This window comes from Labeo rohita, chromosome 20, assembly GCF_022985175.1.
Source record: "Labeo rohita strain BAU-BD-2019 chromosome 20, IGBB_LRoh.1.0, whole genome shotgun sequence".
Taxonomy (NCBI): domain Eukaryota; kingdom Metazoa; phylum Chordata; class Actinopteri; order Cypriniformes; family Cyprinidae; genus Labeo; species Labeo rohita.
Window position 1 is genome coordinate 26,885,310 of NC_066888.1, and position 27,640 is coordinate 26,912,949.

The window sequence follows — 27,640 nt, forward strand, 5'->3', positions numbered from 1 at the left end:
AAAGTTTTATTGTGAATAGTTGATATTAGAAATGAAAAATATACTATGTATAAAAATATATTATTGGTTAACTGAACTAAGGTGTGGTTTTATCTTTTAATTTATTATTCATATTTTTAATAATTTGTATTTTATTTTGTAAGTGTCACTGTAACCCTGCTGTTGGCATATTTATATCCAGACATTGTATTCATAATAAAATTTAAAATGAATGAAAAAGTAATAATGATTTATTATTACTTTTTATTAATTAAAAAAAAAGAAATCTTTTGATTTATAATAATTTACCTTTAAATTAGTAGAATTAATACTATCTAAAAATAAAAGTATTATTTGTTATTCAATCATTGTTACTATTTATTCATTTAAAGTATTCTTAAACTAAAGGTGTCTTTTAATTCATTTAAAATGTAATTATTTTATTTATACATTAACAAATTAAGTGTAATTTTTAAATAATAATAATATTATTATTTTAAAACTAAATTAATACTTTTTATTAATTAAAAAAATAAAAATATTGTTTAAAAAAATGACAATTTACCTTTAAATTAATAAAATTTATACTGTATAAAAATAAAAATATTATTTTTTTTAAATAGTTAATATTTATTCATGTACAGTAAATTATCATTTTAAACTAAATTATTTTTTATTAATTTAATAAATATATATATATATATATACTTTAAATGAATACAATTAATACTATAATTAATAAAAAGTACTGTATATAAAAATGTTACTATTTATTCATTTTAAGAAAATTATTATTTTCAAAATAAATTAGTTCTTTTATTCATTTAAAATTAATTATTTTATTTATACATTAACAAATTAACAATAATGTAATTTGGTTGTAAATGATTAATTTAACTAAATTATTAATAGTTTTTATTAATTAAAAAACTATCAAATTAACACTATATAAAATACTGTTTATTATATTATTGTTACTTTTTATTCATTTTAAGTAAATTATTTTTAACTGAATTAGTTCTTTTATTCATTTTTTTTATACATGAACAAATTAACAATAATATAATTTTAAAATAATAATAATATTTAATAAATAAATAGTTTTTTATGCATTTTAATTTAAATGTTTTAGTGATTCAGTTTTTTTTTTTTTAGATGTCACAATGTTAACCTCCTTTACATCCATTGACAACATTTGTCTTGAAGAAATTAACTTCAAAAACAACCTTTATTTTGATGTCTTGACAATTTCCTCACCACGTCCCGTAAGGCCCATCCCAGTCTGCATTACCTCAAACTCATGAATGAAACGAGACACGCTGTGCAAAGAGAGAGGCTATGAAAGACCATGTGTGATGAATGAGAAACCGCCACTTGCTAGTACTGTATTACATACTTTATCTCAAAGGAAGAAGGTAAACGAATTACACCGGAGCAGGATGCAGCCTAGGCAGACTTATGTCTACTGGACATGGATATAGATCAATATGGATGCAGCCGTAGTGCTTTAAAAAGCTGCTGATGGAAGGATGTGAAAAACCACATAGGAAGGGATTGTATCATTGATGCTTTTGAGAGGAAGACATTGATCAGTTCTATTACGGTAGTTTGTGAATGACTGCACAGTTGTCATTTCTTTTCATAACAAGATCAAGTGGCATGTTAGCGCTTCACGTTCCCTCGAGTGCGTACAGATACATGCACACAGACACCTCAGCATTTCTGCTCCCAAAGCTGATAATTAGCCTCACCAGTTTGAAAAGACACTCTGCGTCATCTCAGTCCTCATTAAAGCTCTGCTGAGGCTTGTGTTTTTTCAGCTTAGAGTTTAACTGCTGTGCTCCTCCTGGTCAAACAATTGTGACCATGTTTACTACACTGTGGTGAATTCATTCTAATGGCTGGTGGAGATTATACACCGCCATCTGTCTGTCTGCTCACTAACACCATCAACAATGTTACCAAGCTAATACACAAGTCTCCTGTCACTTACCATGGAAGATCGTTTTTGGATGAACTACCACTTTAATGGTGTAGTGATTCTAGATGTGGAGGGGTTTGTGTCAGTAATTGGCTGTCTGGAGCGGTTGAGCTCAGATGACATGTAGCGGTGTTGCTGCAGTGTGCCGCTCGTGTTTCTAGAGGCTCGTCCGTGACCTCTTCTCGGAGTCGTTACATCAACTCTCGCGTGTCGCTGTGGAATCCTGAGCAGCTGGTGATGCAACAGCGAGCGGGAAATACTGACTGCTGACAGAACTGACATGTCAGGAAGAGTTTTCTGCAGCCTTGGCTGAGTAAGGACATCTCCTCTATGTTTCCAAGCACAGACATTAATTATCTATCTATGGTTCTATCTATTGTTCTATCATTCTGTCATTCTATCTATCGCTCAATCTGTCTATATTTATCACTCTATGTCATTCTGTCACTGTATCTATCGTTCTATTGTATCATCCTATCAGTTTAAAGTTCTTTATATATATCTATCATTCTGTCGTTCTAACATTCTATCGTTTTAAATTTCTATCACTCTGTTGTTCTATCGTTCTATCTATCATTCTATCTATTGTTCTGTTGTTCTAACATTCTATTGTTTTAAATTTCTATATCGTTCTGTCATTCTATGATTCTATTGTAACATTCTATCATCTTAAAGTCTAGAATCTATCAGTGTATTGTTCTATCTGTCATTCTATCTATCTCTCTATCATTCTGTCATTCCATCCTCTATCTATCTATTGTTCTGTTGTTCTATCTATCATTCTGTCATTCTGCTTATCTATCTGTCATTCTATGTATTGTTCTATCGTTCTGTTATTCTAACATTTTGTCATTTTAAATTTCTATCTATCTGTCATTCTATCTATTGTTCTATCGTTCTGTCATTCTATCGTTCAATTGTTGTTACATTCGATAATTTTAAAGATCTATCTATCATCATTCTGTCGTTCTATCTATCGTTCTATCTGTTGTTCTATCTATCATTCTTTTGTTGTAGCTATGGCTCTATATATCGTCCTATTGTTCTATCGTTCTATCATTATATTGTTCTTTCTGTCATTCTGTCATTATGTTAATCTGTTGTTCTATCATTCTGTCATTCTATCATTCTGTCGTTCTATCCTCTGTCGTTCTATCTGTCATCCTATTGTTCTGTCGTTCTATCTGTCTGTCTTTCTATCTGTCTTTCGTTCTGTTTTTCTGTCGTTCTGTCATTCTATCTATGTATTGTTCTATCGTTCTATCATTCTGTTGTTCTATCTATCATTCTGTTGTTCTGTCATTCTATCTATTGTTCTGTCATTCTATCTATTGTTCTATTTATCTGTCGTTCTGTCATTCCATATATTGTTCTAACGTTCTATTGTTTTAAAGACTATAAAGTTCTATCTATCATCTATCTATCTATCTATCTATCTGTTGTTCTATCTATTTATCGTTCTATCAATCTATCATTGTCAGTTATATCTGTTGTTCTGTCTATCATTCTATCGTTTTAAAGTTCTGTCTATCTATCGTTCTATCTTTAGTTCTGTCATTCTATCTATTGTTCTATCTATCACTCTGTTCTGTCTGATGGAAATCTGTAGTGTGTTCCAGCCAATCACCTGTGATTGTCATGTGACAAATTTATCAACACTGATGACATCACCTGGTTTGTACAGTGTCCTTATATGTTGTGAACAAGTAATAATCACTCTCCCTGATTTAAACTTCCCATTTTTGTCTGCATATTGCAGTTACCAGAAACCATCACTGATTCAGGAAGCTCCCATCATGTCCTTCTCTATTTTTAATATGTCTGTCTTTTATTAGCCGCATCTTGGCCCGGGGCCCTTACGAGTAAGGCCCTTGAGTTCCATGTTGGTCCCCAGCAACCGTCTTTTTGGCGCCAGACTAATGGTGATAGACGTGGCAGTGAAACCCAAGAGCGGTTGCTAAATATGTGCTAATGTGGTAAGAGAATCGAGTCCACACGCAGGCGGCACACATTTGACAGCAGACGTCACAGTGTGTTGTGATACTCTAGATATGGAGTACTCACATGTACACTTACTCATAGCCATGTGCAGTTGCATATTAATGTTGAGTGTATATGATCATTACGAGCAACAACACTGTTAACGTAGCATAAAAGTGACTCATGTGCTATATTTCAAGTCTTCTGAAGTTGTACGGCTGCTCTGTGTGATGTACAGGACAAGATTCAACCTGCTTTTCGAAATTTTTATCTGAACTGTGAAACCAAATAATTGAGTCATTGAGTCATCTTAAAAACCAGATCAGCCAGAATCAAATGAATCATTCACGAACAAAATCAACTGATTCATTGAACTGAAGTTTTCATGTGAAGTTTCACTTCAAACCAGTGGTTCATTAAAGACCTCAATTATAAATTCATCTCAGTATTCTCCAGTGGGGAATATGGAAAACATGTTCACTAGAGGAATCCTGTGAAAAACGCATTGATCTCATTCTCATTGATCTGTCATGCTGGTTTTCATTGTTTTTTTTTTTTTTTGCTTTGCTGCTCAAAGTTGACTTTATGCTGTTACATAACAATTCTTAGTACATTTGCTTGTTAGCGAGCACTAAATAAAAATAAACCCGTGTGTTCCAGCTGTGAGCAGCTGTGAGGGGTTGATTGACTTGCTGAGAGGGCGGCTGAAATAAAACAACTTTCTGTTTACTCTGGCTCAGGGAGATGATTTAGCTTGAAGACTCATTTGGACACAGATTGCAGATGTTTTCTGACAGTGTCTATATGGACGTCATGCTAAACCATGTTACTGAGGAGGGTGCTGGTGGTGGACAGCTGTTGTGATATGACGTTTGTGGCACAAGGGTGTTAGAATGTTGTGTGTGTTGATGCGACCGAGGCATTCACATTGTCAAGTCAAGAATCTTTGACTCTGTTAGTGTGGCAACAGAGGCTAACCAGAGGCAAATGTATGTATCTGTCCGTCTATTGTTTCTGTAATTTTATCTATCATTCTATCGTTCGTTCTATCTATCATTCAGTGATTCTGTCTGCCATTCTTTTGGCCTATTTATTGTTCTGTTTAACATTCTGTCATTCCATCATGTGTTCTATTTTTTTGAACTGTCTGCCTGTTTTTCTTTCATTCTATTTTTCCTCTAAATTATCCATCTACGCTTCCATCCATTTTCCTCCAACGTTTCCATCCATCTGTGCATTTTTCATCTCTAAAGTCTCCATCCATCCATCCATTTTCCTTCAAAGTTTCCATCTGTCTGTCCATTTTCCTCTAAATTATCCATCCTTTCATCCAATAATTTTTCCTCTAAAGTTTCCATCCATCCATCCATCCGTCAGTCCAGACATCAATCCATCAGCCCATCATTCATTCATCCATTTATTCATCCAACAGTTCATCTATCCATTCATTTTTCCTCTAAAGTATCCATCCATCCTTCCATCCATCCATAAATTTTTCCTCTGAAGTATCCATCCATTCATTCTTCCACTAAAGAATCCATCCATCCATTATCATTCATCCCTTTTTCATCTAAAATATCCATCATCCATCCATCCATCCTTTTTTCCTCTTAAGTATCCATCCATCATCTATCAATTCTTCCTCTAACAGATCCATCCATCCATCCTTTCATTCATATTTTTTTCTCTAAATTATCCATCCATCATCCATCCATCCATTTTTTTAAATTATCCATCCATCCTTGAACAGATCCTTCCATCCATCCATTTTTCTCTAAATTATCCATCCATCTGTCATCCATCCATCCATTTTTCCTCTAAAGTATCCATTCATCTATCCATCCTTCAACAGATCCTTCCATCCATTTTTTTTCTCTAAAGTATCCATCCATCCAACCATTTTTTCTAAATTATCTGTCCGTCCATCCATCCATTCATCCATCAACAGATCCTTCCATCCTTCCATCCATCCATCAACAGATCCTTCCATCCATCCTCCAACACATCCATCCATCCTTCCATTTTTCCTCTAAAGTGTGCATCCATCCATCTATCCATCTTTCCTCTATAATGTCCATCCATTTTTCCTCTAAAGCAACCATTCATCAATCCATCCATCCATCCATCCATTTTTCCTCTAACATATCCATCCTCAATCCAAAGCTTTTTGAGAGAAATTTGTCACAAATAAAGTAGGTAAGAAAACATGCAGAAAATGCAGGTGGTATTGCAAGAAAAAAATGTTTTTGATGATTTATAAATGGCATGATCTCAGTAGGAGGAAGAGCTTTGTAGATTTCGGTGACCCACATTTCAGAATTCCACAGATACAAACACACTGCATTTATCACGACGCATCCGACAGAAACACAGCAAGAAACCCAGATCACATGAAAGTGCACAGAGTATGTTCAACGACCTAAACACAACAATTCATACCTAGGGAGATGTCGACCTGTCACAGATCAGCCCACCCTGATTCCTCCTCACCTCTGCTATCAAGAGCTTCAACACTGAACTGATTTTACTTGAAATGTTTTGAATCTGACCCTGATTTGTTCCATGCTGATCGATTGGCATAGACCGATCTCAAACCCGGTTGTCACATTTATTCAGCACTGATGATAAACAGCAGACGCTCATCAGTGGGTTGTTCCGCACCCCCCTGCTGGGAATTTAGGGACTGGAGCACCCGTAGCCCAAGGCTTCAGCAGTCCTGGTTTGCTCTGCCTCATTCTCCTCCACCCCAGTGTAAATTAGAACCAGATGAGGTTATTCTGGGCAGCTTAATCCAACCTCTCTGGAATGGCCCGTCCGGCCCGTTTTACGACACGGCACTCCAAATTTAAGGAGGTTTGGAGACCACTTGACTATATAAGGATAGAAAGTGAACATGTTGTACAGTAAAATTCTTTTGTCATGTTGAAAACGGCAGGTTTTCAGTATGAAATCATAGCGTGTGCATAGAATAGTTCATTATGTCTGGTTTATGTTGTTCACTTCCATTTTAAAGAGTTGTATGTGTGTTTTCCACATAAACCCCTCAAATTGTAAACAGTCTGTCACATTTTACGCCTCCTCATTTGCTCCTTCAGAAAGAAACAAACTGCATTTGTTTATTTGCATTTGCATCTGAAAGCATTTCTTAGCTGTGCTTTTGTAATTTGTCAGAATTTCATATTGACATAAATATACACTGCAAGAGTATTTTCACTTCTTGCTTTTTGTTTCACTTTACCTTTCCTAAGAGATGAAGTAGTTCATCTCAAAATGACCATTTTCGTGGACTTTTCGTGTGCCTGTTCGTTTACATTGAAAATAGCATTTTGAAGGCTCAGAGAAAACTAGGGATGAGAGAACTCATCTTGTTGGAAAAAATCCTTGATTGCATTTTGCCCGTGACGAGTAACCGGCAAAATACTGGAAGTGGCGCGTTTCACGGATGAGAATTCATGAAATGCATTATTAGACCGTTTTTCCAAGGCTGCATGATATATTAAACCTGTTTAAAAATCATCATAAAGCATTTTTTTGTAACTTCTATTTTAATTTCACAAACGCTACAATTAAATTAATATATATGCGATGCAGGACTGTTACCATTTACATGCGTGGAGCGTCTCAAACTCCATCTCTGACTTTTGTTGTGAGTTTGGGTTTATTACAACATTCATCTGGGAACACAATGTGCACCATTTCATCAGCTTTGTAAGGTAAATTTTTGTCAGTGTGCTAACTGTTCATCACGATTTCAAAATAAAATCTCAAAGCCTCAAGACAAACTTTGAAGCTGGTTTAATAAAGCCTGACCTGAAAGTTTTAAAAGTTTGACAGTTCAGTCTGAAAAAGATTGAAGTTTACAGTAGTTTTAAAGCTTAAAGCTTGAATGTTTTGAAGTTAATGCTCTGTCAGTTAGACAGAGATGGATGGATGGATAGACAGACATATAGATAGATAGATAGATAGATAGATAGATAGATAGATAGGCAGGCAGATAGACAGATAGATACATAGATACATAGATAGACAGACAGACCGACCAACAGATAGATAGATAGACGATAGATAGACGGATAGAGATGGATGGATGGATGGATGGATAGACAGACAGACTGACAGACAGATCGATAGACAGACAGACAGATAGATAGATAGACGGATAGAGAGAGAGAGAGAGAGAGAGATAGATAGATAGATAGATAGGCGGATAGAGAGAGAGAGAGATAGATAGATAGATAGATAGACGGATAGATGGACAGATGGACAGATAGATAGACGGACGGACAGACAGATAGATAGGCAGGCAGATAGATAGACATAGATACATAGATAGATAGACAGATAGATAGACAGACAGACAGACCGACAGATAGATAGATAGACGGATAGATAGACGATAGATAGATGGATAGAGATGGATGGATGGATGGATGGATAGACAGATAGACAGACAGACTGACAGACAGATCGATAGACAGACAGACAGATAGATAGATAGACGGATAGAGAGAGAGAGAGAGATAGATAGACAGATAAACAGATAGATAGATAGATAGATAGACAGACAGACGGATAGATGGACAGATAGATAGACAGACAGACAGACAGCCAGATAGATAGATGATAGATTATCATGTTGCTAACATGTAGTTAGCATGATTTGCATATTGTTAGCATGTTTCTAGAATGATTAACATGTTTCTAGAATGTTTCTAACTTGCATGTTGTTAACAGTTAGCAAGTTACTGCCATGTTGTTAACATGTTCTAGCATGAATAGCATGTTGCTAGGATGTTTCTAACATGATTAGCATATTAATGTGTTGTTATCATGATTAGCATGTTGTTAACATGAATAGCATGTTGTTAACATGAATAGCATGTTGTTAGGATGTTTCTAACATGATTAGCATTTTACTAATTTTGCTAGCATGATTAACCATGGTTAACATGTTGTTAACATGTTGCTAGCATGTTTCTCATGTTCATGATGTTTCTAACATGATTAGCATATTACCAATGTGTTGTTAGAATGTTATGTAGTTACCATGATTAGCATATTGTTAGCATGTTTCTAACGTGTTGCTAGTATGAAAGCATGTTGTTGGCATGATTAGCAAGTAACTAACATGTTGCTAGCCTGTTTTAGCATGATTAACATATTGTTAACATTATTTCTAGCATGATTATCAAGTTACTAGCATGTTGTTAGCATGTGTCTAGCATGATTAGCAAGTTATTAGGCTTGGCTAGATAGATCGATCAGTCTGAAGATGTATGGCTGTAGCATTTGTCGTAAAGAAATGGCCAAATATTAACCTGAATTAAATGTTGTTTAGTCAGTAGTCGTTGTCGCCCTCTGCGGTCATTTGTTATGATACATAATGTACATTAGCTCTACTATTTATAATGCATTATGTATTTGAACGGTTTTGTTTAATAAAACTATATGCTTATTTGCTTTGAAAACTTTATTTGAACTAATTACTATTGCTTCATTGCTATTATTTTGAGGTCTGTATTACCTCAAACAAATGTATTATAATTATCCAGTTACTCAATCGTCAGAAATCCATATTTACACCTGGTGAGCTTTGTGATGCAGTAGTCACAAACACAAGTGAGTGTGTTGCATTGTGCCGCACTTGAAGCAAAAGTGAGAGTAGTCTTGTCAGTCTGGAAAACCAGGTAATTCCCAGGGATTTGTTTGACGGTTTGTTGAGTACTGTATGTGTGTACATTACATGCACATTTGCAAGAGCGCCGTCTCTTCTGTGGAATGTGCTGTCTCAGTTCTCCTCTGTGTCCAGCTGGTCTTCTGTTGGCAGACTCTCTCGTGCCAACAAAGAGATGCATTGTTCAGATCTCTGTATAGATAAGCATAAGTTTACTTTAGCATAAGAAGTTAGTCAATAAGGTTGCTTATGACTTAAAATTGACATCTAGAGTTCAGAATTACTTGATATGATCTCTAAAAGTCAGTCAGGTGTCTCTAATAGGACTGTGGTTTACTAGATCGTTTCACAAGGAGTTTTTGTAACGAACAGGGAAAGTGAGAGAGTAGGTGGCATGTGAATGGAGAGGAAGGGGAATAGCAGAAAGACAGATGACAAAAATAAGTGCTTTAAAGTTAGGTTTGAAGTCTGATGATCTTCTATAAGGCTGGTGTATTTGATGAGTGTTTTTCTCCTGCAGTGACTCACAGTCAGATGAGTTCTGTCACGGTTTATCATGACTTGTTTTCTCGCAGTGTTTGTGGTGTGTTTTTGAAGCTTGAAAGAGAGGCTGTGATCAGGGGAATCTCTAGTGCATGATGGGGTATTGGAGGACTCTGGGTGGGGTCAGTATTAGGTCATCTCTATCCAGTTAGTTTCAAACACTGCTGTCTCTCAGGAAGAATAAGAATGGAATGTGAAATGCTCCGTTTGTGTTCCAGTATGTCTCATTTCCTGTGATCATCAACAGAGGCTTGTGTCACTCCAAACTTCTCGGTGTAATACCTTTGGGACAAGGGCGTTAAAACAGTTCTGAGGGGAAAAAAAGATTTTATTTTATTTTATTTTATTCTTATTTCAGTCTACATAATAATAATAATAATAATAATAATAATATCCAATTATTTTAACAAGATTATTCATGTGTTTATTTATTTTTACTCATTCCAGCCCTTAGCACCTATTTATAATTTATTATATTTTATGTCAGCCTTTATAAGAATAATATCCAATTATATTAAACCCTTATTTACTTATTTGAATCATTCCAGGCCTCTTAAGAATAATAGCTGATTATAATTAGCACTTATTTATAATACTTATTTTAGTCTATTTTATTTTATTTTATTTTTTATTTATTTTTATTTCAGCCCTTATAAAAATATCCAATTATTTTAACACTTTTTAATATTTATTTATTTATTTATTTTTACTCATTCCAGCACATATAAGAATAATATCCCATCATTATTAACACTTATTTATAACACTATTTTATTTTATTTTATTTTATTTCAGCCCTTGTTAAAAGAATATCCGATCATTTTAATAGTATTTATAACAGTTTTATTTATTAGTATGATGTTTTGTTTTGTTTTTTGGACTCTGCCCACATAAAAATAATATCCAAAGATTTTTATACTTTTTCTTAACACTATTTTATTTTATTATTTTATTTTATTTTGTCACTCATTTCAATTCATATAATAATAATAATAATAATAATAATAATAATAATAATAATAATAATAATAATATGCAATTATTTTTAAAAAGATTATTTATGTATTTATTTTCACTCATTCCAGCCTTCATATAATAGCTGATCATAATTAGCACTTATTTATAATTGCTATTTTATTCTATTATATTTTATTTCACTTTTTTTTTTTTTTATTTGCCCATGTAAAAATAATATCCAGTTATTTTAAGACTTATCTATAGCCCTTTCATTTATTTTTATGATGGTTTATTTTTATTTTTTTTTCACTCAGCCCACATAAGAATAATACCCAAAGATTTTATACTTATTCTAAGCATTTTATTTTATTTTGTTGTTCATGGAAACATGTAGTTCATTTCCATTGGATATTTTGTAAAGCTTGTCTGAATTAGTAGCAGAAACCAAAGGAGGTGGATCTTGTGAAATGGTCAATAAATAAAGTCCTCATAATTAATGACCTCTTAAGACACACACTCAGTAGAGGGCGCTCTTTGTTCATCCATAGCAAATGTTTTCCTGCTGAGAGTAAAGCAGTGACACCCAGAATGTGTTTACATTCAAATTAAAGTTCTGTTTTCTACTAACACCTGAAATTAGGAGGAAAATTAACATTGTTAGTTAAGCCTAAAATCTCTCTTTCTGTCTGTCTCCAGACCACTCCAGTTCCAGCGGCACATTGTCCTTCCAGCCTCTGCGCTCGCAAGGTCCCATCCCCACGGCCCACGTCATGCCATCTCCGTCCAGCTCCAAACTCAGCGCGCCCTCTGCCCCCACCAGCCCCTGGAGCAGCTGCCAGCTCCCTTCTTCCCTCGACAGCCCCCTGGACATGAAAGACCCCCGGCCGGTGCGCCGCTGGTCCTCCCTGACCCGTCTCACCGGCCAGGAAAAGTCCACCCCTTCCGGGAGACCGTCGTACCGCATGGACCCTCACGGCTCCCTGGATCGCAGTGTGCTCTACGGCTACCGACAGGACCCTCTTTATTCAGACGGCTATCTCTCTGAGAGCCTGCACAAACTTTCCACCAACTCTGACTTTACTAAATATGACCTGGGCAGCAGTAACACCCTGGGTAAAACGGACTCGTCTTGCTCCTCTCCGCTCAAGCCCAGCACGTTAGACCTCACCTATAGTGCCTTACCAGAGAGCAAAACGCCCACCATCGGCCTGGCCGGGCCTGGGCAGAGAGGTCCCACACTCAGGCACCAGGCCGTGGGAGGGTCGCCCATCCAGCCGGCCGTACGGACTCAGATGTGGCTGAGCGAGCAGATGGAGTACCGGCCCGGACCGGAGGGATGCGGATCGTGGCAGCAGGAACAGCAGCAGCGAGAGCGACTACGACAGGAAACAGAACTCCCACAGGTCAGTTTGCAATTGCTTTGACAAAAATGGGAATGCAAAAATGGCAAAAAAGCAGAATTGGTTCTCCTGTGCAAATGAAGAAATGCCTTGTAAAAGTGGGTTCATAGCGCCCTCTGCTGGAGAGACAGTGGTAGGGTGAATTATCCTTCTGTTTACAGTACAAACCACAGAAAAAATGTCATGGCTAGCCTATGTAAATATGCTTAATTTATCAGACTTGTATATTTATTTTTTTGTATTTTATATTTTTTTGTAACTTGTATTTTTATTTTTTATCAACTTTGAGGGATGGTGTTTGAGGGATGTTACAATTTATATCCACACCAGTATTTAGTATTATTTATATATTATGAGTAATTATTTATTCATTATTATTACTCATTATTAAAATTTTTAGTTTATTGTATTCATTTTATATTATGTCATTTTTCTGTTATTTTCTTATTCAGATTTTTACAAATATTTCTAAATAATTTCTCTATTTGTTAGTTTTTTCATCTAATATTTATATTTAAGCTTTATTTAGATTTTTTTTTTAAGTTTTCATTTTAACTTTTATTTTATTAACTGTTTTTGCCATTTTTATCTTTTACCTTGTTCTAATTTTTTAAAATATTTCAAAATATTTCTTCTTCTATTATTATTATTATTATTATTATTATTATTCATCTCATATTTAAATTTTATTTTATATTTTTTATATTTAATTTTTTTAATCTAATATTTATATTTTATTTCAGCTTTATTTCAAATTCTTACTTGGCCTCAAACATATTCTTTTAAAAGATTTACATGTGAAATTATGAATTTAAATTTACAATTTAATATTTAGATAGATAGATAGACAGACAGACAGAATATTTACATTTTACTTATTTATTTAAATTTAAATTTTAGTTTATTTTATTAAATTCGTTTTTGTCATTTTTACCTTTCACTTTGTCATTGTAAGTTTTTTTTTCAATATTTATAAATATTTCTTCTATTATTATTATTATTATTATTATTCGTTTTTATATTAATAATTCAATTTATTTCTAAATTATTTAAAAAAAATCTAAATATTTTTTTCTTTTTTATTTGTTTTTATCCAATATTTATTATTTCTATATTATTATTTCAGCTTCATTTTTTTAATCTAATATTATTTAATTTCAGCTTTATTATAATTTAAATATTTTGAAATATTTTACTTTCTTTATTATTTTTTTATTGAATATTTATATTTTATTTCAGCTTTTATTTCTTTATTTTTACCTTACCTCCAACATATTAATTAAAAAATTGTCAATTTAAATTTATGAATTTAATAGATGATAGATTTAATATTTCAAAAATTATACATTTAAAAATTAGTATAATGAGGTGAGTGCAGATTATTTGCTGTATTGACCAGCATGTCTCAAATGCCGTAGAGTTGAACTTGTATTGCACTTGCATTGAAATTCATTTGAAATTGAGCTTTAAAGTCAACGTCAAACTGTATTTTCTGAAAACTGTGCATTACCTACCAGAATGGAGGTAATGCACAATGGAGAAAAAAATGTATTCTTGGCGTCAAACGGTAAGAAAAGTCATTTTAGAGACAGAACAAGGTTATGACTGTGCGTTGTTGAATCATGCACAATATGACCAAGAGCATGCATTAACAAATTTTGATTTCATGTTGATTATAGTCTCCTAAGCCAATTGTCTATTTTTAGACGTAAAGACCCAGTGTTTGTTCCAGATTGACTCTGCAGGACTGAAATATTGAGACTCAAAATGTTCTACTCAGCTCACAAAGAAACACAAAAACATCTTGTTATCAGTGGAAGTGTTTTATTTGCAGCGCTCGCTTTCATTGTCTTGTTTCTCAAGTGCCTGCACTGCACACTAATTACTTCCCATTTATGAGTACAATTATTTATAAATACATTCACACAGATATTAACAAGAACACAAGTGATTGTATAAATAATAAATGAAGATTACATTTTTTGATTATATTATAAGCAAACCAGTGTGTATTCTCATTAAAACCATGACTGTGTCCTTCAGTTTATGAAATACATCTTATTCAGAGTGCATATCTACAGCTCTCATTGCAGGAGAAATACATACTGTTAAGAATCACGTCAGTGGTGTGTCATATGATTTGAAAGCTCACCGATGTTTTCAGTTTTAATGCATTTGACTGTACTTGAATTCATTTGTTGTTGTTTTTAAGAGCAGTAAGGGACGGAAACCACTAGAGGGCGCAAAACATGCACTATTTCTACTTCCCGTCACTGTTTTAAAGCCTCATCTTATTTTGAGCTAAAACGTAGCAGCATTTTTGATCCGTTTTCAACTTTTGATTATTGTTTTTTATGAGTGATGGGGTGGAAATCAGTTTTAAGCATTTAGCACTCCTTCATTAAAGGGTTAGTTCATCCAAAAATAAAAATTCTGTAATTAATTACTCACCCTGACATTGTTCCAAACCCTTAAGACCTTCTTTCATCTTCGGAACGCAATTTAAGATATTTTTAATGAAATCCGAGAGGTCTCTGGCCCTCCCATAGACAGCAAGGGTCCTACCACAATGTACCAAATGGCCGACAGAGTAGTCCATGTAACATCAGTGGTTCAGCTGTAATTTTACGAAGCTACAAGAATACTTTTGCGTCAAGAAAACAAAAATATCGACTTTAATCCACATTTTCGTCTCCACTGCGTCACCTGTGGACGCGCGTTCATTCTCATTGCTTCGTAAAAATACAGATGAACCACTGATGTCACATGGACTCTTTTGTCGATCGTCTTGTTACTTTTCTGGGCCTTAAACGTGGTAGTACCCTTGCTGTCTATGGAGGGTCAGAGACCTCTCGGATTTCATCAAAAATATCTTAAAATGTGTTCCGAAGATGAACGAAAGTCTTACGGGTTTGGAACAACATGAGGGTGAGTAATTAACGACAGAGTTTTCATTTTTGGGTGAACTAACCCTTATGTATTGCAAGTTAAAGGAATTATTTAACTGATATTTTTTAACACTGGACTTTCAAAACATCGCTACTGATTCTGATTCAAATGTGTTCATGAGAAATAATAATAATAAAAAAAAATAAAAGTCTCTGTAACAGTGAAACGATAGTCAGGGGAACAGCCCACATCAGAAAACTAGCCAATCAGAAACATTCTTTGCCTGTCAGTCAATTCACACAGGTTTGTCTAGTGTGTAGTTGAAGTCAGAAAATGTATACAGGTCAGTCTAATGTCACGTAAGGCACCTTTAAAATAAAAGGGAGGTAGAAGTCTCTGAAACAAGTGTCCCTCTTATACCCATTCTTCTTGTTTCTGGCCATTTTGGGGTCACATGAGCTTGACAAGGATCAGCATGAGCAGTAGAGCCACTACGATAAGCAGGAAGTTGAGCAGCAGGTTTAGTCCTCGGTTATTGGTCAGATCCATATTGATGGGATGGAGATTTGCAGGGATGTTCAGATTCAGCTGTCTCCTCGTGTAGCTTGAGCGCGTTCGTCCCCAAGTGTCGGTTCTTCTTGTTCGCCAGTGGGCTGGTTACATCACGCCGGTCTCTCATATGCCACGGAAAGAGCTAAACATGATTGACAGACTGACATGAGCTTTGCCGACAGGACAGAGTTATATAATAACACAATAACTTGTTCTCTTAGGTGTTAGGTCTCATAGTAAACCAGTTTAAAAGCTGGTTTGGATTGTTGAACTGAATTAGTACAAGTGGGAGTATCAGTCAAAAACAGAAGCGGCACACTTTTTATTCCACACAAGTGATCTTGTAATGCTTTTATTGAGCAGGTGTTTTTTTCAGTTTGGCACAGTGTGTAACAGAAGACGTGGCTCAAGTCAAAATCCATCCGGTGACATGCAGTGATGGGATAGTGACAGAAACATGGAGAAATACTCGCATGCAGCATAAGTTCACAGTGAAGGCTGGTCAGTTCTTTAAATTGTCCTGTCCTGTCCTGTTTTAGTTGGGCACTGCTTTAACTCTGCACTATTGTTCGAAAGTTTGGGGTCAGTAAGATTTAAAGCATCTTATGCTCACCAAGGCTGCATTTATTTGATTAAAAATACAGTAAAAATTGGAAATAATTTTACAATTTATTATAACAGGTTTCTATTTGAATATATTTTAAAATGTCATTTATTTCTATGATGCAAAGCTGAATTTTAAACTTGTTTGTTTTTAATGAATAGAAAGTTTTTAAAAACCGCATTTATTTAAAATCAATTTTTCGTAACGCATTACAGGAAGGTTTCATTTGTTAACGTTAGTTAACTACATTAGTTAACATAAAGTAACAAAGAAAAATAAAGCATTTATTAATCTTAGTTAATGTTGATTCCATCATTTACTAATACATAATTAAATTTAAAAGTTGTATATATTAATGTTATTTAATAGACTTGAGCTAACATGGACTAACGATATTTATTTATTTATTTTATTTTTCCAAATTTTATTATTTTTTATTGTTATTTCTTATTTTACTAATGTTAACAAATAAACAATAAATACTGTAACAAATGTATTGCTCATTGTTACTTAAAACATTAAATATAGTTAACAAATGGCACCTTTTTGTAAAGTGTTATTTTTGAATGTCTTTACTGTCATTTTTGATCAATTTATTGCATCTGTGCTGAATTAAACTTCTAATGCATTTAAAATTAATAATAATAAAAACAGAACTTGCTGAGCCCCCAAACTTTTGAACAGTAATGCCTTTAGTTTTTTTTTTTTGAGTATTAAATACAATATGTGTGTAGTTATAATCTATATATAAATTTGCCTTATTAATTTAGCCTCCCCTGCTGTATTGGATTTACTTTTTCTGGCACAGTGCATTACGAAATTTGGCTTTTCTCTCTAAGGATACATGGCTGGTGCTTTATCATTTGGCCCAAATTAAATTAAACTAAATTCTATAATTAAACTGTGTGAGACATTATAAAATATATTGGCATTTTAATCATCTGACTCTCAATTGATGTTGGCAACATCCACTAAAGAACTCATATTGTTTAACCACTAGTTTATATCAGTATTGCCTTTCTTGTGTTACTCTAAATGTGCTATTTACTAACACTTTAGATGGAAATCATGCAGTGTGTGACCCAACTACTCAAAACCCTCTATAAAATAATAAATAGCCCAGCCCGTCCCTCCCCTTAACGCGATTGACCCCTATGTACAATCCTTTGCCCTCATTGGCTAGTAGGAAACCCGTGGCCCCTCCCGCTCACATTAGCAAGACAATGATGTAGATGAGCAGCAGGCAGATGAGGATGAGGCAGAAGTTGACGAAGAGATCCTGCATCTTTTGCTTGGCCTGCTGGGGAACCTCCATGGTGGACGCCCGCCGAATGGCCGCCCGCGTCATGTGCTGCACCTTCTCCATGCCGAGGCGGGGTGGGTGGAACGGATTAGTGCAGAGAGAGGGGAGATGTGCGGAGGAGAGAGAAAGAAGGACAGCAGAGAGCCGTGTGGGATGGAAGGAGTACAGGTTGTTGTGGTGATGGAGGAGGTGATCCGTTTGCCAGTGGACACGGACGCTGAGGGAAAGGAGCAGGAGATGAAAGAGTGAATGTGCATGCAATGTTCACACGTGACATGCAGGTTTGGTGGATGCTTCAGAAGATTTTGACACTATATAGTGTCCTTAAAGTGATAGTTCACCCAGAAATGAAAATTCTGTGATACTCACCCTCATGTTATTCTGTAAGACCTTCATTTATCTTAAAATATATATATATTTTTGATGAAATCTGAGAACTTTCTGACCCTGGTTACGTTAAAGAACCAATGAAAGTAGTAAGGACATCAAGCTTCATAACGCTAATGTCACATGTACTATTTTATCAATGACCTTACTCTCTTCTGGGCCTTAAACATGGTAGTTGCGTAGCTGTCTATGCAGGGTCAGGAAGCTCTCAGATTTCATCAAAAATATCTTAATTTGTGTTCCGAAGGTGAACAAAGGTCTTATGGTTTTGAAATAACATGAGAGTGAATTTTCATTTTTGGGTAAACTATGCCTTTAAAGATTTGTCTTGTTTCCAGCCAAAATATCTAAAAATTCTTAAATTAAGAAGTAAATTTTTTTTTGCTTACCCAATTTATAAGTTCATAAAAAGTTAACAGAAGTTTATTTTTAATCATTGCTTGTTGTATTTTAATGTGACAAAATCGTTGCATACACTACTGTTCAAAACTTTGGGGTCAGTAGGATTTTTTTAATGAAAGAAGTCTTTTATTCCCAATAAAGCTGAATCTTGTGAATATTAAAAATATACTAAAAGCAATAATATTGTGAAAAATGGTTACAATTTAAAATTTGAATGTACATTTTTTTTTTAAATGTTTTTTTTTTTAATGTATTTTAAAATGTTGAGAAAAGAGTTTAATATTATTTTTGTACAAACTGGATCTGTTGATGAATAGAAAGTTCAAAAGAACAGCATTTATTTGAAATAAAAATCTTTTATAAGTTTTTCGGCCTTCATGAGCGCACCTGATTTAGTTTGGTGCTTGCACTGCACACAGTGTAAAATTATTATTTTTTTTTAATAAAAAATAAAATAATGAATAATAGTAATAATAGTATTATTGCATTTTATTTAGTTTAAAAAATTAACAAAATATTAAAGACTGATAATTCTATATTTTAAAATAAAAAATAAATATGAAAAATACAATTATTTTATGGTGTACTTAAAAAAAAAACAATGCTAATATTTATATTTTCATTTGTATTTAAATTTTTCATTTACATTTTTATATGAATTTGTAACCTTTTAAAACCTAAAATCAGCAAGCTTTTATTTTGGCAGGTTGCCAGTAAGTATATGCACTGTCGGTTTTAGTGCATAGCCTATATTCATACGCATAGCCTATATTCATGCTTTCTGACCCCAATTTTTTTTTTAACAGTAGTGAATTTTCCATATGAATTTTCTGTGCTTTAAAATGTCATTGGTCAAAGTTGCAATAGTTTGACTATTTATATCATTCAGTGCATTTAATGCAAGGTTTTAGTCCCAAACAGAGCATTTTTATACCCTGAATAGTTTCAGTTTCAGCTGTGTCACCTAAAAGGCAGATGCATGACAAGTTCCTAAAATTAAAACCCCAGGGGTCTCAGTTCCTCCTGATTCTTCTTTCAGACTGGATTTTGCAGTCTTACTCTTGCTTTTTCACCCAAAGATGCACTTGTACAAAGCCTTGGTCTATCGCACTTCGAGCAGAACATCATTAACCTATTATTTTTATTGAGTGCTTGCGAGATGAGACTTCAGCAGCACATATTGTGCGTTTATATAACTGTCTTTGCGGTGTAGGAGTGAGCTTATTTCTTTTCATTATCCCATCTTGGCTCTGAGTAAATAAAAAGAGGTGGCTTCAGAAAGACGTTTTATATTGGTGATTTTACATGTGTACAAAACAGCCCAAATCAGGATTTAGCACTTCGCCTCCGGAAAGATTAGATGAAGCCCTGTTTTCGCTGAAAGATAAAGTGGCCTTGATTATAAATCTCATCTTAGATGAGCTTATCTCTCTCTTTCAGACTGCTGCTCATTCCTGTCTCCTCAAATCTGTAGGAAGTTCTGTCTTACGGATGCACTCGTATGCAGAAGCACCTGTGGCCTGCGTTCTCATTGGCCACTACTTTGCATTATCTGCTTCGCCTGCAGTAACGTTATTCTTAGGAGTGACCTTTGCCGGTCACAATATTCCATTGAAAGCGTGGCCAGGACTTACCCAGAATCCCTCAGGAGCCTAACTCTGTTTTACCACGTATAACTTATCACCAAGAGAGTAATGAAGGCCTGGGATGATGTTATTGTTGGGTATGTAGGCTGTCACTACTTGCCTGATGGGAAATGGTTATATGGAGGATGTCTGGTGTTTTTGGGAGATGTTGGATTGCTTGTTGTGATAGTGACCTGTCTAATCGTACTTGACAGAAACCTGTTCCTTTGCAACAGCTTGTAAAGACATAAAACAGGCCTTTAATGGCGTGCATGCTATGTTCAACAATTTATGCATTTATGCAATTTATGTTGTTTAAAATGGTTTTGAAAGCTTCAAGCAGCAGCTTCCTGTCAGGAAAATGACAAACTTCTTGTTTTAGTCTGTTCCACTTAAAATTACAACTGACTATTTTGTTAGCGAGTCTGACTAGTTTTGGTCTTTTAGCCTTTCCCTGTTTCTTGAATTATTTTTAGCAGCAACTTCAATTATCATGCTTTCAGCGTTTGACTTTTTAGCTAATTTGTGCTGTTTTGAACACCTCACACCGTAAGTTGATTTTTACATTTTAAAAGTCAACTTTAAACTGTCATATAACAAAACAATCCATCTTGTATAAATGCCCCTAACTGGAGTCACATAAAGCCAAAACCAGCCTAATTAAACACTTGTTTACAACTGTACCTCAAAGTCTGGAAACAGTTCATTTCCAAAGTTTAAGTATCAGGAAATTTTAGGAACCATATACAGAGCTTCTTTAAGACTGGTTGTTCAAACTGCTGTAGTTCTGTCATGACAGCTCTCTGAGAGGTTAGCATTGTAATGTACATGGCAGAGAATAGATTTGCTACTGAGACTTGCTACTGCCAATATATCCACAGATATGCGGCTGTGAGCCTGTAAGAAATATTGCTGCTGCACATATAACATAGGACCACAAAACCATCATAAGTAGCACGGTATATTTGTAGCAATAGCCAAAAATACATTGTATGGGTCAAAATGATCAATTTTTCTTTTATGCCAAAAATCGGTCGGATATTAAATAAGGATTATGTTCCTTGAAGATATTTTGTAAATTTCCTACTGTAAATATATCAAAACTTAATTTTTGATTAGTAATATGCATTTCTACGAACTTCATTTGGACTCAACTTTAAAGGTGATTTTCTCAATATGTAGATTTGTTTGTTTTTGTTGTTGTTGTTGTTGTTTTTTTTTTTTTTTTTTTTTTTTTTGCACCCTCAGATTTTCAAATAGTTGTATCTCTGCCAACTATTGTCCTATCCTAACAAACCATACATCAATGAAAAGCTTATTTATTCATACATCACAGTTGACCCTTATGATGAACCACCCATAGCAGATCTACAGTATACAGGTGGAGCTGGGGAGGTGGAGGGATTCTGAAACACGCTGCAACTGCTACAGCAAGCACTAGCCGAGTATTTGAATGTTGAGCAGCTAGCTCATTGGCTGCTGATTTGAAAAGAAACCAATCAGCTGTGCCACGTGAATGATGATGTCATTATATCAGAATGAGTTAGAACCTACTGGCCTGCGCCATCTAGAGTTTCGTGCCTGAACTTTGTATTGTACAGGATCTTATTTAAAATTTTGCACACCCCTACTGGAGTTGGCCATTTGTGTTTAGTGACTGAAGAAAAAAAAACTTAACTCCATTTTCACCATATGTGACCCTGGACCACAAAACCAGTCTTAAGTTGCATTAGTATATTTGTAGCAATAGCCAACAATACAATGTATGGGTCAAAATGAGCAACTTTCTTTCATGCCAAAAATCATTAGGATATTAAGTAAAGATCATGTTCAATGAAGACACTTTGTGAATTTCCTACTGCAAATATATCAAATCTTAATTTTTGATCTGCAATATGCATGGACATCTGTAACGGCAATTTTCTCAATATTTAGAATTATTATTATTATTATTTTTAACAGTTGTATCTCAGCCATATATTATCATATCAAACCATACATCAATGGAAAGCTCATTTGATGATGTATAAATCTCAATTTTAAAAAATTGACCCTTTTGACTGTTTTTGTGGTCCAGGGTCACATTTAAGGAATTTTGAGATGTTTCCCCACCATTAACGGAATTTTCTTGCTTTCCATATTTTTACTAGTATATAACAGTATTGACAAAGTATTGAATCCCTGGATCAAAACATAGCAAAGAAGCAGAAACAAGCGTTCATGTATAGAAGCAAATGCATATTTGAAATAATGCTATCAATTGCATTAAAACTGCAATTTGGACCCGTTGAATGATTGACACCAAGCCATGCACAATAGTGCTTTCATAGTGTTGCTTGCGTCCAGCTGACGGGTGTCACTGAAAAAAGACGTTAAGTATACGAGTGACTGACAGTGAAGCCTGGAGTGGAGCTGTCCATTTAGGCGCCCATCGCAGGCTGCACGTGACACGGAGAGATTGGAGAGATGTTTGTCAACACCACAGGGCAGCAGCATTCCAGCACCCTAGTTAGCTGGTCAGAAGTCATGCCCTCCTTCACCACTGGGAATGATAAGATCATTGACAGTCTCTTTAGGAGGCTATCGAGCAGGTCATATGTTTAAAAGACCCTTCCTCATATGGCTATTCTGAGCAGAACTTTCTCAAGCCATCCTTTGGCAAAAAACGGCAGCACATCTGCTGAAACGCAGAGAGGGAGCCAAGAAAGTTGTGAAAAAAATAGAAGCGGAGCAAAAATAAGATGGAATCGCACCGAAGAAGGAAATCATCTGAAAGGCTGGCCCGGAGATTTCCCAAGCCTGTGCATGTTTATGTGCATAATTTTTTACCCTCTGCTGTACAAATAAGTCGACGTGAGGCAGAGCGAGTGCACTCATTTGGCCTCAACGCTGAACTTTCCATGATGGCATTGTAGAGCAATGCAGTGGGGGTTTTTTGCGGCATGGTGACGCCTTTGAGGGCATGACTCTTGACAGGTAGGACAGTGCCTGCTGAACTGGCTTTAGGGGAGGCATTTTTGGCCATGCACACTAGGGCTGTGCCGATACTGTTGTATATTGATACTTCATTTTGCTACTTCATTGCTTTGAAGCTACAAATCTTTCAGATATAGCATTGGTACAATTTTTTACAGTTCAGTTAGTAAAGAAGCAGGTCATCTAAAATGTGGAAATTAGTGTTTTAGAGATGCAATACTAGACAAAAGTGATGGAAATAAGTTTGAAACTCATTCTGCAGATTCATTCTGTCACTGAGAGAATTTCACATTTATCGCAGTTTAATTTGCAGTACAGTTATGAAACCTTGATGCATCCTTTAAATTGTCACATATACTGTTGTGCAAGTTATTCTAACATAAATTACATTAAACCAACTTAAAAAACTAATCTTGTTGAATTTCAGATAACTAAACTAAAAGCTTATTTTGATGAGTTAAAGTAATATAAAAACATAAGTTGCCATAACTTACTGATCATGTCATTTTTACAGTGCAATATATATAAAAAAATAAAATATAAAAAAAATAGCAGTATTATATAGTTAACAAAATTAAGAATCGTTTGTGACAAAAAAGGTCATTTTTATATATTTTTTATAATTGATATACACAATAAAATATATATAATGTTTGGTGATATATTAAAATGTTTTTTTTTTTTTATATTCCACATACTTATTACATTTATATATTTATTATTTAATAGTGTTAGTATTATAGCTGTATTATTTTTATTATTTGTGATCCAGGGTCACATAACCAGTCGTAAGGGTCATTTTTTCAAAATTGAGATTTATACATCATATGAAAGCTGAATAAATAAGCTTTTCATTGATTTATAGTTTGTTAGGATAGGACAATATTTGGCCGAGATACAACTATTTAAAATCAGGAATCCGAGGGTGCAAAAAAATCAAAATATTGAGAAAATCACCTTTAAAGTTCTTCAAATAATGTTCTTAACAATGCATATTACTAATCAAAAATTAAGTTTTCATACATTTACAGTAGGAATTTTACAAAATATCTTAATGGAACATGATCTTTACGTAATTTCCTAATGATTTTTGCCATAAATGAAAAATCTACAATTTTGACCCATACAATGTATTTTTGGCTATTGCTACAAATAAACCCCAGCGACTTAAGACTGGTTTTGTGGTCCAGGGTCACATATTTATTTATATATTAATTCACTTTTACTATAGTCTTATTTACATTTGAATGGGCAATTCATTTTAATGTAAATTATTTTTTATTTTTTTATTTGAATTAAATTTGCATGTATAAAAATTTATAAACTGTACTTTTTTGTGAGAGAAAGCTTTTAACTTTTTAAGTAATTTTTTTATATATATATATATATATATATATATATATATATATATATATATATATATATTTTTATTTTTTTTTTTTTTTGATCAAATTTTACATTGAAGGCAAATAAAGATAAATTTAAAGACAAATTGGACAATATGGACAAGAACTAATTTTGTGTATTGTAAAAATTTATAAAATTAACTTAATCATTTTTTTTCTTACTTTTTTTCATGGTTTCATGTTTCACTTATTGTAACATGGCAAAAATCGTGCATATTTTATATAAATTATATATAATGTTTGGTGATTATATTAAAATTTATTTATTTTTTTATTAATACGAAACTATAAAATAAATGTTACAAATGATTAATTAACGAATTAATAATAATATAAAATAATAAATAATGCTACATTAATAATAATAATAAATTATGCAATCATATGTAATTAAGAAGTGAACATGTATTTGTAGAATAATAACCCTTTTGCCACAAATGTTGCTGTAAATACGTACAAATACGTATAATGTATATCATTTTTGTATAAGCATAATAATTTCTTTCATGCATATTTATTGCTTCAGTATTAGAATCGGTCCTATGCAAAAGCCAACACAATTGGACGTGTGCAACCTGTGGTGTAGTTCTTGCTTTAACACTCTTCTGTATGCAGTTAACCTTTCCTCCTCTGCAGGGCTGCGGTGAATGCAGCCAGCTCATTTGTGCTAAAATGAAGGGCTGTCAGATCTCCCAGCGGAGTGCAAATATGGGGCGTTGTGTATAGGTTGGAGTCAGTCTAGGTCACGTCTCCCCGATTTGTGTTCGGAGAAGAATGAGTCTGGCTCGCTGTTTATCGTGGGCACACAGAGCAGCGAACAGACCCAAACATCAAAAGTCTGATTAATCTCTGACTCCATGCAGTCGGACACGTCAAGCACTGCTGTGTAAAGTTATGAATATAAAATACAAAGGCTAACTGATGATTAACCCTCCGATTGTTTATCACCAAAATATATTTTCTGCAGTGTTACTGATGAAAATGTATATGCGTTGAATCGTAAATAGCCTTGTCAACGAATTGATCTTAAAGTTCTGTGAACTTAGGCTGGTTTTGGATTTTCCTTACTCTCGTTTTTTTCTACAAAACTTGCATTTTTAAAAGTCAGACTTTTTAACGCCACACGTCGTCATAACAATGCCATGTTATGAAAAGATCCTCATCAACAGCACTAGACACAATAGTCAAATCTAGATTAAACTGATCTTTGATGACTAAGCAACCATTGTGGGCCGTCCTGAAACTTATATACAAGAAAATGTTACCTACCTAAAGTGTAGATGGAGAGTATTGGGGTTCAATCCTGTTGCTCTGGTTTTAGAGAAAGGCAGGGTCTGTGGTAGCAATGTGAAGTTCGAAAGTTTATGGCAGAAAAGTGGAGGGGTGGAGTAGAGGAGGAGAGAGAAAAGAAAAGAGATGCGTAGGAGGGGTCTGAGCTCGCGCTTTCTTTCTTTTATTTTTTATTTGGAAGCAGATTTACAAGGTTTAATACTTGCATAAGAACAGCGTACCAAAATTAGATTCTAATGGATAGTATTTATTTATTTTATTTTATTTATTTATTTGCTGGTCAAATCTTAAATTAAGCCAATTAAATGTATCCATGTCTAAAATAAAGAAATTATTTATTTATGTTATTTATATGTTTATTAGCTGACAGTAATATTTTTTTAAAATAATAATTAAACATTTTAAATTAAGCAAATTGATGTGAATTTATCCAGGTCTAAAATAAATTATTTATTTAATTTATATATTCATTAGTTTATAGTGTATTTACTTATTTATTTATGAATTTTAAATTAAGCAAACTGAAGTAAATGTATCCAGGTATAAAATAAATAAATAGTTTTTTTATTTAATTTATATATTCATTGGTTGAGAGAGTATTTATTTTATTATTTATTTATGCAGGTCAAATTTAATGATTTAATTTAAGCAAATTGAAATAAATGTATCCAAGTCTAAAATAAATAAATGATCAATTTATTTCATTTATATATTCATTAGTTGATAAATAAACTTGTAAATTTGTCCAGGTCTAAAATAAATAAATAATTTATTTATTTAATGAATATAATTATTAGTTGATATTTATTTATTTATTTATTTATATATGTAGGTTTTGTAGGTCAAATTTTAAATTAAGCAAATTGATATAAATTTATTTTGTATATATTTGTAATATTTATATATCTATCTATCTATCATGGGTCCAATTTTAAAGTGCAGGCAAATTTATTTATTAATGTGTAAACCCGATAAATAAATAAATAAATAAATAAATGTTTTAAATAAATAATGAGATTTTTTTAAATTTAGAATTAATTAAATGATTAATTTTGTTTACTATAAACGTATATAAATCTGAATGTACATAAAATAATTTTGCCTACAGTGTACGAAATTAACTTTCTCCTGAGAAAAAGCTTTTACCTTTACATTTTTTTTTTTACTCTTGTTTTTCTTTTTTCCTCATGTACATCTCTTACTTGCAAATAGCTGTATTACAGGCCTTGCCTACAGTAAATTTAGTGTCACATGACAAAAATAGTGCATTTGTATTAACGGTGGTGACACATTTTCCTTAGCTCTTCCCTGCTGCATGTGCAAAATGCGCAAAAAAACGTCTAACAAACTCCCAACATGAGATCATCATTAGACAGAAATATACTAAACAGAAATATTTGCAAACAAAAACTATGCAGTAACTTGTGTTTTCTTGCATTTGCATGTTTCCCCATTACTGAACTGTTCAGGCCTGGTTGAATTTGCTCTGTAACTTTATCCGGCAGCTCTCTGCCTCACTGGTGGATTAATACAGATATTCTCTTGATGTTGCGGCCAGAACAGCATGTGCTCTAAATGACCGGTTCCTTTGAGAAGACTGTCTGTGAGATCTATATCCTAACAGACTACAGTATAACCATCTTCGACCTGTGGTTTAAGAGCATCCCCAGGGGGCTCCGTGAACTTCATACA

General features: G+C 33.8%; 2 protein-coding genes across 2 annotated transcripts in view; one reads left to right on the top strand and one right to left on the bottom strand.

The window, feature by feature from the left end:
• Positions 1 to 27,640, top strand: part of cep85l (centrosomal protein 85, like) — a 77,069-nt gene that overhangs the window by 20,231 nt on the left and 29,198 nt on the right. The window contains 1 exon segment of the mRNA XM_051138132.1: positions 11,811 to 12,517. Within this exon segment, the coding sequence (XP_050994089.1) occupies positions 11,811 to 12,517 (707 nt within the window).
• Positions 15,891 to 26,036, bottom strand: pln (phospholamban). Its single transcript, XM_051138133.1, has 3 exons — positions 25,928 to 26,036; positions 17,771 to 18,079; positions 15,891 to 16,097 (listed from the first exon to the last, which is right to left on the bottom strand). The coding sequence occupies exons 2-3, from the start codon at positions 17,923 to 17,925 to the stop codon at positions 16,079 to 16,081; spliced, it is 174 nt and encodes a 57-aa protein (XP_050994090.1). The 5' UTR covers positions 17,926 to 18,079; positions 25,928 to 26,036; the 3' UTR covers positions 15,891 to 16,078.

Bases quoted from the DNA above. Each gene is read 5' to 3' on its own strand.
- pln (XM_051138133.1), bottom strand. From the start codon at position 17,925: ATGGAGAAGGTGCAGCACATGACGCGGGCGGCCATTCGGCGGGCGTCC.